Source organism: Chiloscyllium punctatum, chromosome 3, assembly GCF_047496795.1.
Source record: "Chiloscyllium punctatum isolate Juve2018m chromosome 3, sChiPun1.3, whole genome shotgun sequence".
NCBI lineage: Eukaryota > Metazoa > Chordata > Chondrichthyes > Orectolobiformes > Hemiscylliidae > Chiloscyllium > Chiloscyllium punctatum.
This window is the reverse complement of record NC_092741.1, coordinates 16,000,555-16,013,490: the sequence shown is the minus strand read 5'-3', so window position 1 is coordinate 16,013,490 and position 12,936 is coordinate 16,000,555. Positions and strand designations below refer to the sequence as shown.

Here is a 12,936-nt window from a genome sequence, read left to right as displayed (position 1 = left end):
CTAGGTGGCAACTTTCAGGGATCTATGTACGTGAACTTTAAGATCCCTCTGCACATCCACACTATCAAGAATCTTTCCATTGACTCAGTATTCTGCCTTCCTGTTATTCCTCCCAAACTGAATCACCTCACGTTTATCTGCATTGAATCCCATTTGCCACCTCCCAGCCCAGTTCTGCAGTTTATCCAAGTCCCCCTGCAACCTGCAGCATTCTTTCACTCCACCGACTTTAGTGTCATCTGCAAACTTACCAACCCATCCACCTATGCCTGCATCTAAGTAATTTATAAAAATGACAAACAGTAGTGGTCCCAAAACTAATCCTGTGGCACACCACTAGTAACCGGACTCCAGGCTGAATATTTTCCATCAACTACTACTCGCTGCCTTCTTACATAAAACCAGTTTCTAATCCAAATTGTGAACTCACCGTCTATCCCATGCTTCTGCATTTTCTCCAACAGCCTACCATGATGGAACCTTATCAAAGGCTTTACTGGAGTCCATGTATACCACGTCAACAACCCTACCCTCATCCAAATGCTTGGTCACCTTCTCAAAAAACTCAGTGAGGTTTGTGAGACATGACCTGCCCTTGACTAAACCATGTTGACTATCTGCAGTCAAAGTGTTACTTGCCAGATGATTTTAAATCCTATCTCTCATAATCCTTTCCAAAAATTTTCCTACAACAGAAGTAAGGCTTACTGGTCTATAATTACCTGGGTCATCTCTACTGCCCTTCTTGAACAAGGACACAACATTTGCAATCCTCCAGCCCTCTGGTACCAAACATGTAGATAGTGACGACTCAAAGATCAAAGCTAAAGGCTCCGCCATCTCCTCCCTTGCTTCCCAGAGAATCCTTGGATAAATCCCATCCGGCCCAGGGGACTTGTCTACTTTCACTCCTTCTAGAATTGATAACCCCTCTTCGTAATTAACCTTGATCATTTCTAGTCTAATATCTTGTATCTCATTCTTCTCATCAACAATATTCTCCTTTTCCTGAATGAAAACCGATGAGAAATATTTGTTTAGCACCTCTCTGATCTCCACGGGGTCCACACACAACTTCCCACTTCTGTCTTTGATTGGCCCTATTCCTACCCTATTCATCCTCTTATTCCTCACATACCTATAGAAAGCTTTAGGGTTCTCCTTTATTCTACCTGTTAAAGACTGCTCACAGCCTCTCTTTGCTCTTCTTAACTCTCTTTAAATACTTCCGAGCTAATCTGTAATTCTCCATTGCCTGATCTGAACCATTTTGTCTCATCGTCACATAAGCCTCCTCCTTTTGCTTAACAAGAGATGCAATTTCTGTAGTAAACCACGGTTCCCTTACCGAATCACTTCCTCCCTCCCTGCCTGACTGGGGCATACCTATCAAGGACATGCAATATGTGTTCCTTAAACCAGCTCCACATTTCGACTGTCCCCATCCCCTGCATTTTTCTACCCCATTCTATGCATCCTAAGTCTTGCCTAATCACATTATAAATGCCCTTGCCCCATCGATACCGCTTGCTCTGTGGCATGTACCTATCCCTTTCCATCACTAAGCTAAACGTAACCAAATTATGGTCGCTCACTCCAAGGTGCTTACCTACCACTAAATCAAACACCTGGCCTGGTTCATTACCAAGCACCAGATCCAGTGTGGTCTCCTGTCTTGTCGGATCTTTGACAAACTATGTCAGGAAACCCTCCTGCGCACATTGGACAAAAACCGATCCATCCGATGTACTAGAGTTATAGCATTTCCAGTCAATGTTGGGGAAGTTAAAGTCCCCCATAATGACTACCTGTTCCTTTCACTCCTACCCAGAATCATTTTGCCAATCCTCTCCTCCACATACCTGGAACACTGCAGAGGCCGAAACAAAGAACTCCCAGCAAAGTAACCTCTCCTTCTGTTTCTAACCTCAGCCCACACTACCTCAGTAGACAAGTCCTTGTCAAAAGTTCTTTCAGCCACAGTTATACTGTCCTTGACTAGCAAGGTTAGATCTTATGGAATACAGGGTGAACTAGCCATTTGGATGCAGAACTGATTCAAAGGTAGAAGCAGACGTGCCGGTCCAAGCATAAGAGGTACAGTTAGTAAGTTTGCAGATGACACCAAAATTGGAGGTGTAGTGGACAGCGAACAAGGCTACCTCAGATTACAACAGGATCTTGATCGATTGGGCCAATGGGCTGAGGAGTGGCAGATGGAGTTCAATTTAAATAAATGCAAAGTGCTGCATTTTGGGAAAGCAAATTGTAGCAGGACTTATACACTTAATGGCAAGGTTCTGGTGAGTGTTGCTGAACAAAGAGACCTTGGAGTGCAGGTTCATCGCTCCTTGAAAGTGGAGTCGCAGGTAGATAGGATAGTGAAGAATGCATTTGGTATGCTTTCCTTTATTGGTCAGAGTATTGAGTACAGGAGTTGGGAGGTCATGTTGCGGCTGTACAGGACATTGGTTCTGCCACATTTGGGATAATGTGTGCAATTCTGGTCTCCTTCCTATCGGAAAGATGTTGTGAAACTTCAAAGGGTTCAGAAAAGATTTACAAGCGCATTGCCAGGGTTGGAGGATTTGAGAAATAGGGAGAGACTGAACAGGCTGGGGCTGTTTTCCCTGGAGCGCCGGAGGCTGAGGGATGACTTTATAGAGGTTTATAAAATCATGAGGTGCATGGATAGGATAAATAGACAAAGTATTTTCCCTGGGGTGGGGGAGTTCAGAACTAGGGGGCATAGGTTTAGGGTGAGAGGGGAAAGATATAAAAGAGCCCTAAGGGGCAACGTTTTCACACATGTTTTCAGGATGGTGCGTGTATGGAATGAGCTGCCAGAGGAAGTGATGGAGGCTAGTACAATTGCAACATTTAAAAGACATCTGGATGAGTATATGAATAGGAAGGAATTGGATGGATATTGGCCGGATACTGGCAGGTGGAACTAGATTGGGTTGGGATATCTGGTCGGCATGGACATGTTGGGCTGAAGGGTCTGTTGCCATGCTGTACATCTCTTGACTTTAAGGGGAGTAGAGACAACCCTGGTAATTATCGACCAGTGAGTCTTACTTCGGTTGTGGGTAAAGTGTTGGAAAGGGTTATAAGCGGATTTATAATCATCTGGAAAGGAATAATTTGATTAGGGATAGTCAACACAGTTCTGTGAAGGGTAGGTCGTGCCTCTCAAACCTTATTGAGTTCTTTGAGAAGGTGAACAAACAGGTGGATGTGCTTTATATGGATTTCGGTAAAGGGTTTTTTTAAGGTTCCCTACAGTAGGCTATTGCACAAACTATGGAGGCATGGGATTGAGGATTTTTTCGCGGTTTGGATCAGAAATTGGCTCACTGAAAGAAGACAGAGGGTGCTGATTGATTGGAAATGATTATCCTGGAATTCAGTTACTAGTGGTATAACACAAAGATCTGTTTTGGGGCCACTGCTGTTTGTCATTTTTATAAATGACCGATGAAGACGTAGAAGGATGGGTTAGTAAATTTGCGGATGACACTAAGTTTGGTGGAGTTGTGACAGTGTGGAACAATGTTGTATGTTACAGAGGGACATAGATAAGCTGCAGAGCTGGGCTGAGAGGTGGCAAATGGAACTTAATGTGGAAAAGTGTGAAGGATTAACAGGAGTACAGAGTACTGGGCTAATGGTAAGATTTTTGGTAGTGTGGATGAGCAGAGAGATCTTGGTATCCATGTGCATAGATCACTGAAAGTTGTCACCCAGGTTGACAGGGTTGTTAAGAAGATGTATGATGTATTAACTTTTATTGGTAGAGGGATTGAGTTTCAGAGCCATGAGGTCATGTTACAGCTGTACAAAACCCTGGTGCAGCCACACTTGTTGTATTCCGTGCAGTTCTGCTCACTGCATTATAGGAAGGGTGTGGAAGCATTGGAAAGGGTTCAGAGGAGATTTACTAAGATGTTGCCTGATATGGAGGGAAGGTCTTTTGAGGAAAGACTGAGGGACTTGAGGTTGTTTTTGTTAAAGCAAAGAAGGTTGAGAGGTGATTTACTTGAGACATGCAAGATGGTCAGAGGATTAGGTAGGTTGGGCAGTGAGAGCCTTTTTCCTCAGATGGTGGTGGCTGGCACAAGGTGACATAACTTTAAATTGAGGGGTGATTGATACAGGACAGATGTCAGAGGTAGGGTTATGGTAGGGGATTTTAACTTTCCAAACATAGACTGGGACTGCCATAGTGTTAAAGGTTTAGATGGAGAGGAATTTGTTAAGTGTGTACAAGACAATTTTCTGATTCAGCATGTGGATGTACCTACTAGAGAAGGTGCAAAACGTGACCTACTCTTGGGAAATAAGGCAGGGCAGATGACTGAGTTGTCAGTGGGGGAGCACTTTCGGGCCAGCGACCATAATTCTATTAGATTTAACATAATATTGGAAAAGGATAGACCAGATCTAAAAGTTGAAGTTCTAAATTGGAGAAAGATCAATTTTGAAGGTATTTGGCAAGAATTTTCGAAAGCTGATTGGGAGCAGATGTTTGTAGGTAAAGGGACAGCTGGAAAATGGGAAGCCTTCAGCAATGAGATATCGAGAATCTAGAGAAAATATATTCCTGTCAGGGTGAAAGGAAAGCCTGGTAGGTATAGGGAATGCTGGATGACTAAAGAAATTGGGGGTTTGGTTACGAAAAAGAAGGAAGCATATGTCAGGTATAGACAGGGTAGATCAAGTGAATCCTTAGAAGAGTATAAAGGAAGTAGGAGTATACTTAAGAGGGAAATCAGGAGGGCAAAAAGGGGACATGAGATAGCTTTGGCGAATAGAATTAAGGAAAATCTAAAGAGTTTTTACAAATACATTAAGGACAAAAGGGTAACTAGGGAGAGAATAGGGCCCCTCAAAGATCAGCTAGGCGGCCTTTGTGTGGAGCCACAGAAAATGGGGGAGATACTAAGTGAGCATTTTGCATCAGTATTTACTGTGGAAAAGGATGTGGAAGATATAGACTGTAGGAAAATGGATGGTGACATCTTGCAAAATGTCCAGATTACAGAGGAGGAAGTGCTGGATGGCTTGAAACAGGTAAAGGTGGATAAATCCCCAGGACCTGATGAGGTGTACCCGAGAACTCTGTGGGAAGTTGAAGAAGTGATTGCTGAGCCCCTTGCTGTGATATTTGTATCATCGATAGTCACAGGTGAGGTGCCGGAAGACTGGAGGTTGGCAAACGTGGTGCCACTGTTTAAGAAGGGCGGTAAGGACAAGCCTGATGTCGGTGTTGGGCAAGTTGTTGGAGGGAATCCTGAGGGACAGGATGTACATGTATTTGGAAAGGCAAGGACTGATTAGGGATAGTCAACATGGCTTTGTGCATGGGAAATCATGTCTCACAAACTTGATTGAGATTTTTGGGGAAGTAACAAAGCGGATTGATAAGGGCAGAGCGGTGGATGTGATCTGTATGGACGTCAGCAAGGCATTCGACAAGGTTCATCATGGGAACTGATTATCAAGATTAGATCCCATGGAATATAGGGAGAACTAGCTATTTGGATACAGAACTGGATCAAAAGTAGAAGACAGAGGGTGGTGATGGAAGGTTGTTTTTCATACTAGAGGCCTGTGACCAGTGGAGTGCCACAAGGATCGGTGCTGGGTCCTCTACTTTTTGTCATTTACATAAGTGATTTGGATGCGAGCATAAGTTAGTAAGTTTGCAGATGACACCAATATTGGAGGTGTAGTGGACAGCGAAGAGGGTTACCTCAGATTACTACAGGATCTTGACCAGATGGGCCAATGGGCTGAGAAGTGGCAGATGGAGTTTAATTCTGATAAATGCGAAGTGCTGCATTTTGGGAAAGCAAATCTTAGCAGGACTTATACACTTAATGGTAAGGTCCTAGGGAGTGTTGCTGAACAAAGACACCTTGGAGTGCAGATTCATAGCTCCTTGAAAGTGGAGTCGCAGGTAGATAGGATAGTGAAGAAGGAGTTTGGTATGTTTTCTTTTATTGGTCAAAGTATTGAGTACAGGAGTTGGGAGGTCATGTTGCGGCTGTACAGGACATTGGTTAGGCCACTGTTGGAATATTGCGTGCACTTCTGGTCTCCTTCCTATTGGAAAGATGTTGTGAAACTTGAAAGGGTTCAGAAAAGATTTACAAGGATGTTGCCAGCGTTGGAGGAATGATGCTATATGGAGAGGCTGAACAGGCTGGGGCTGTTTTCCCTGGAGCGTTAGAGGCTGAGGGGTGACCTTATAGAGGTTTACAAAATTGTGAGGGGCATGGATAGGGTAAATAGGCAAAGTCTTCTCCCTGGGGTTGGGGAGTCCAGAACTAGAGGGCATAGGTTTAACGTGAGAGGGGAAAGATATAAAAGAGACCTAAGAAGCAACTTTTTCACACAGAGGGTGGTACGTGTATGGAATGAGCTGCCAGAGGAAGTGGTGGAAGCTGGAATATATGCAACATTTAAGAGGCATTTGGATGGGTATGTGAATGGGAAGGGTTTGGAGGGATATGGGCCAGGTGCTGGCAGGTGGGACTAGATTGAGTTGGGATATCTGGTCGGCATGGACGGGTTGGACCGAAGGGTCTGTTTCCATGCTGTGTACATCTCAATGACACTATATAGATGAAAATGGAATAACGTAGGTCAGATAGCTTCAGATTGATTTCACTGGTCGTCGCAAAACCGAGGGCTGAAGGGCCTGCACTGTGCTGTAATATTCTATGTTCTATGTCTTATGCTGTGACCTAAACTGACTTACAGTTTTAGAGTGCACACGTGTTAGTAAATGAGTTTGGATCATAGTTGCTGAAGCGGAGGTTGTTGAGACTTGTTGGGCGAGTAATCCAACTAAACATAGCAAGTCATGGTTTTGGGAATTAGTTTTTGGTCTTTCTGAGATACAGAAACAGCCCATAACACATACAGGTGGTCATCAAGGCTACATGTGGATAAGGAGTCAAAGAAAACCTAGATTAGACCATGAATATATGATTGTTTTACACTAGCATGAAAAGCAAGCAAATTTCCTATCATGATAGTGGATTGCAGGGATGACAGAGAATAAACCAACCAGTCATGTCAAATTATCTGTAGCGATCAAGACTAATGAGTAGACATGATGGAATCGTTGCATGTTCCAAAATGTACAGCTTAAGCGATTGACCTTGTACCAGGTTTACAGGAAGGAAAAGGAGTTTGAAAATGGGAGGGTAGATGGGTAGTTGACAAGTAAATGGCAGAGTTTTTGAGGTAGGATTTATTCTGTCCATTTTTAAAGGAAGATTGCATAATGAAAAGCTGCTTATGAGTTCCGGAAGTGTTGAGTTGAAATGGGGTCTGTGAAAAACGTGCAATTTATGAATTTCACCTCTAATAAAAACAATAATTGATAAGAAAACGTTGCAAACAGGAAATTAATTGAATCCTAGTGCAAATGGAACAAGAGGGGAGTGGCCAAACAAGTTCAAGCCTGTTAGAACATAAAACATAGAAAAATACAGCACAGTACAGGCCCTTTGGCCCTCGATGTTGCGCTGATCCAAGCCCACCTAACCTACACTAACCCACTATCCTCCATATGCTTATGCAATGCCCATTTAAATGCCCATAAAGAGGGAGAGTCCACCACTGCTACTGGCAGGGCATTCCATGAACTCGCGACTCGCTGAGTAAAGAATCTACCCCTAACATCTGTCCTATACCTACCACCCCTTAATTTAAAGCTATGCCCCCTCGTAATAGCTGAGTCCATAGGTGGAAAAAGGTTCTCATGGTCAACCCTATCTAAACCCCTAATCATCTTGTACACCTCTATCAAGTCACCCCTAAATCTTCTTTTCTCCAATGAAAACAGCCCCAAGTGCCTCAGCGTTTCCTCATATGATCTTCCTACCATACCAGGCAACATCCTGGTCAACCTCCTCTGCACCCGTTCCAGTGCCTCCACATCCTTCCTATAGTATGGCTACTAAAACTGCACACAACACTCCAGATGCGGCCGCACGCCGCACCAGAGTCTTATACAACTGCAACATGACCTCAGGACTCTGGAATTCAATTCCTCTACCAATAAAAGCCAGTATGCCATATGCCTTCTTCACCGCACTATTTACCTGGCTGGCAACTTTCAGAGATTTGTGTACATGGACACCAAGATCCCTCTGCTCATCCACACTACCAAGTATCCGACCATTAGCCCAGTACCTCATCTTTTTGTTACTCATACCAAAGTGAATCACCTCACACTTACCCACATTGAACTCCATTTGCCACCTTTCTGCACAGCTCTGCAGCTTATCTATATCCAGCTGTAACCTGACACATCCTTCCTCACTGTCAACAACTCCACCGACTTTCGTATCATCCGCAAACTTGCTCACCCAACCTTCTAACCCCTCCTCCAGATCATTTATAAAAATGACAAACAGCAATGGTCCCAAAACAGATCCTTGCGGAACACCGCTAGTAACGGCACTCCAAGATGAACCTTTACCATCAACTACTACCCTCTGTCTTCTTCCAGCCAGCCAATTCCTAATCCAAACCTCCAACTCACCCTCAATGTCATGCCTCCGTATTTTTTGCAGTAGCCTACCATGGGGAACAAAAATTAATGCCAGAAAGTTCTTAATACTACATACTGCAATTTCAGCTGAAGTAATAGAGATCAGTGCTTTGCAATTGTGTACAGAACTGTAGGGATCCTGCACTGAAGGAATAGAGTCTTTCTGGGTGGATGTTGAAGGCAGCATCGGAGGAACCTCAACTTTTGTCTGGCATAGAAGGAAAAATTATTGTTGGTTCACAGCATGTTGGTGGGTGTGTCCCTAACTCTTCACGTAGAACATCTACCTTTCCCAATCTTGATGCACACATTCTCATTTTATTGTTTCCATTGTAAATCTTTCTCGTACTGTTTTTCTCCAGTGTGGTTTCTTTGTACTGTTTCTGTAGTTATGGGAAAATGGTTCAAGTGTTTGCTTATTTTTTTTTGTCTTTTGACCTTGTTTGTCAGGATAAACGGTAAGGTTTAGAGAGATATGGGCCAGGTGCAGGCAGGTGGGACTAGTTTGTTGGAATTGTTTGTTGTTGATCTGCTTACCGAGCTGATAGGATATTTGGCAGATATTTTGTCTCCTTTCTCGGTGACATCAGTGCTGTATTGCCTCCTGTGAAGCACTGCTGTACTGTTCTGCTTTGAATTTGTGGTTCCGTTCGAGCTGTTTCCGGTTGGTGCTAGTTCCGGTTTTCCAATGCTGCAGTTTGTATATTGGAGCCAGGTCAATGTGCTTATTAATGGAGTCCAAGGATGTGTACCATACTTGCACAAATTATCTTCTCTTGCTGTTTTTTTTTGTTTAACCTGACCTAGTATCATAGTGTTGTCCCAGTTAAACTCCTAGTTCTTGTTTTCCATATCTACCGATACCAGGAAGAGTTGGTCGTGTAGTTTGGTTACTAGTTGGTGTTCATGGATGCGGGTCATTTTCTGTCTGCCTGTTTGTCCTATGTAGTGCTTAGTGCTGTCACTGCATGGGATTTTGTAAATAGATACCCCCACAGCTTCATCCACAGACATTTGGTAGACAAGAAGACAAGACACTTGCTACTCTCCCATTCGTGAAAATATTTCAGTACTGACAACTAGATTGCTCCGACCACTAGAGGTCTTGATAGTACATAAGCCAACAGCCACTCTCAGACAGTGACTCACCAGAATAAAGGACCCAATTCCCACAACTTGCAGGACAAATATAATTTACAAAATCCCATGCAGTGGCTGCATTAAAAGCACGATGTAGGACAAACAAGCAGACAGCTAGCAACCCACAACCAAGTGACATGACCAGCTCTGTCTGGTATCCATAAACATGGACAACAAGAAGTATGAGTTTGACTGGGACAACACAATGATACTAGAAGAGGCTACACAAAGAACAGCAAGAGAATTTCTGGAAGCATGGTACTCCATCCTCTGACTCCATCAACAAGCATGTTGACCTGGATCCAATATACAAACTGTCGCAGTTAAAACCCGCACCAACCGGAAATAGCTTGAACTGAACCACATAAATTCAAAGCAGAGCAGTACAGCTTCACAGGAGGCAACACAGTGCTGATAATGTCATCTAGAAAGTAGATGAAACATTTGCCTACAATCTTAACAACTTGGCGAACAGGCAAACAATTAACCCAATCAGCTCCTGACCTACAGATCTTCACAGAAACTTTGAAGTTTGAGATTATGTTTGGCATGGGCTAGTTGAACGGAAGGGTCTGTTTCCATGCTGAATGACTGACTCTATTATAACACAAATGATTCATGCACTGTTTTAATCCAAATCTTTTATAGAGTGATAGAGTCATATAGCACAGAAACAGACCCTCCTTTCCAACTCGTCCACACCGCCTACGTTTCCCTAACTAAATTAGTCCCATTTGCTTGCTCTTGACCCTTATCCCTCTAAACCATTTTCCATTCATATGCTTATCCAAATGTCTTTTAAACGTTGTAACTGTACCTGCATTTACCACTTTCTGTAGTTCATTCCATTTCATTTCATTTCACATCTTCCATAAGTTTTCATCATTGTCTTTGAACTTGGCTTCATGACACTTTGTTTTTATTTCTTCAACTTTAGTCCCAACTGGCAATGGTTCAGAGATGGTATCCACTTAACAGATGCAAGCCATTACACGTTCAACAACAAAGAGCACAGTTTGACCCTGAAAAGTGCCAGTCCTGAAGATAACGGCGTTTATTGCTGCTGTGCAAGGAATGCTGTGGGAAATGTTTGCAGCAATGATAATTTCACACTGATGATCATTGGTAAGTTATGAATTGAATTTTGCAAGCCTGGACAGCTGCAGGAAAGGGTATTAGAGCAGGCAAAATATACTGCGTTAACACGTAAAAGTAACCTTGTAAAATTCATGACCTTTTGGGAAATGGACATTATGGATTTTTAATGAACTTTTGGGAGAGTCCTATCAAGACATTTGGGTTTGGTTTTAAGAAAATCCTGGATCTAATTAGGGGTGTTGAGATGTATAGATAATTGGCCAACTTACTACTGGAAAAATAGGTTAATTATATACAATTTGACCAGCATTTTCAGGCCTTGTGTTGTGAATCTCCAAGATTTAGACCTCACTATTCATTGCCACAAGTGACACTGCCCCTTAGTTTCTCTCATTTTCAAGAACTGATTAAATTTGAAAATGCCCAATGAACTCACTGCAAATCAGAACACAAGTACATTGTTACAGTGTGATAATTGGTAATGCTACTTAGCTCAGAATGGAAACTCTTTATGTTCGGTCTTGTATGTATGTATGTGTACAGTCAGTCATTTAAAGGGAATCAGTTTAGCTCAGTTGGCTGGATTATTGGTTTGTAAAGTAGTGTAATGCCAACAAGCGTGGATTCAATTCCCATCTCTGGTTTGAGGTTACCATGAAGGTGTCTCCTTCTCAACCTCTTCCCTCTTCCCTCGCCTGAAGTCTGGTTGCTCTTAGGTTAAATCACCACAGGTCGCTTTTCTCTAATGAGAGAGCAGCCCCTATGCTCTGTTAAGACTATGGTGAAACAACAGCATCAGTTGTTATAAGATTTTAAAAATGTCATTTTTAAAAATTCTTTTGATAGGAAATGAGTGTTGCATTGTTGCTCATCTCTAATTGCCCTTGAACAGAATAGCTTGCAATGTCATTTGAAAGGGCAATTAAGAGACAGCTATATAGCTGTGCATCTGGAGTCACGTGGACCAGTTTAAATAAGAATGACAGGTTTTCTTCCCTACAAGACTTTAGTCATTGAGATGAGTCTTTACAAACATTGAGAGTTTCATGGTCTCTGTCATTGAATTGGCTTTCAATTCCAGATTTATTAATTGAAATTTTAAATTCCACCACTTGTTCTTTTCAGATTTGAACCCCTGTCCTCAAAACATCAACCAGAGCCTCTGGATTTCTCGTCTAATGATTTAGCACTATGCCATCCTTCCATCCATGTAGTTTTTCTTGGATTTTTTTTTTTCTTTTTCTCTTAAGCTAATCTTTGATCCTTTCTTATTTGCCAGTAATTCTTCTCCTCTATCTGTCCCTTTAAACTACAATGTGTATATTTATGATTATGGAAATGCATGTTTACCATTAACTGAGAGCTGAAATTTCCCACAGCACACTCAACACTGTTACCTGCCTGTACTTCCAGTAAATAATGCTGAGAAGCCCTGCTGCAAAACGATCCTGCCATTTGCTTGCTATTTTCAGGATGGAAGAAATTTATATTCCTCAAAGAAGAGAAATTAATGGTTTAAATTTACCCTCCCTGCCGCCACCATGTTGGGGAGATAATTGGGCACAGATGCTTGGATGAATTAACGAGACAGAACAGTCTTTTGCATCCTTGAGATTGTGTATCTACTTTTCTAAAAAGGAATAGTGGAATTATTTTTCCATTCATTCATTGTGGCGACTGGAAAATGCATATTAAGAGTATTATACAGTATTACCCTGCCATATTGATTAGTCCAATAGATCTTAACACTTACTAAACAAGATTAATGCATGTGTGCAAAAGAACTGGAGTTTTATTTTTTTAATCATAGAATCCTGACAGTGCAGAAAGGGGCCATTTGACTCATCTTGTCTGCACTGACCATCCAAAGAACGTGCCACCCAAACCGACACTCTGCATGTGTTTTTTTTAACCATGGCATCCACCTAACCATCACATCCCTGAACACTACCATAGAATCATAGAATCCCTACAGTGTGGAAACAGGCTATTTGGCCCAACAAGTCCACACCAACCCTCCAAATAACCCATCCAGACTCATTTTGCCCTATTACTCTACAAGGAGTTTGCACATTCTCCCCGTGTCTGCGTGGGTTTCCTCCGGGTGCTCCGGTTTCCTCCCA

At 42.5% G+C, this 12,936-nt stretch overlaps 1 protein-coding gene across 1 annotated transcript in view; it reads left to right on the top strand.

Moving 5' to 3' along the window:
• The window catches only part of ptk7a (protein tyrosine kinase 7a), a 138,472-nt gene extending 127,606 nt beyond the window's left edge, over nucleotides 1–10,866 (top strand). Inside the window, exon 4 of the mRNA XM_072550697.1 lies at nucleotides 10,653–10,866. Coding sequence (XP_072406798.1) covers nucleotides 10,653–10,851 — 199 coding nt within the window. The 3' untranslated portion in view covers nucleotides 10,852–10,866. The remainder of the gene's footprint in view (nucleotides 1–10,652) is intronic.
• Nucleotides 10,867–12,936: the final 2,070 nt, after the last annotated feature.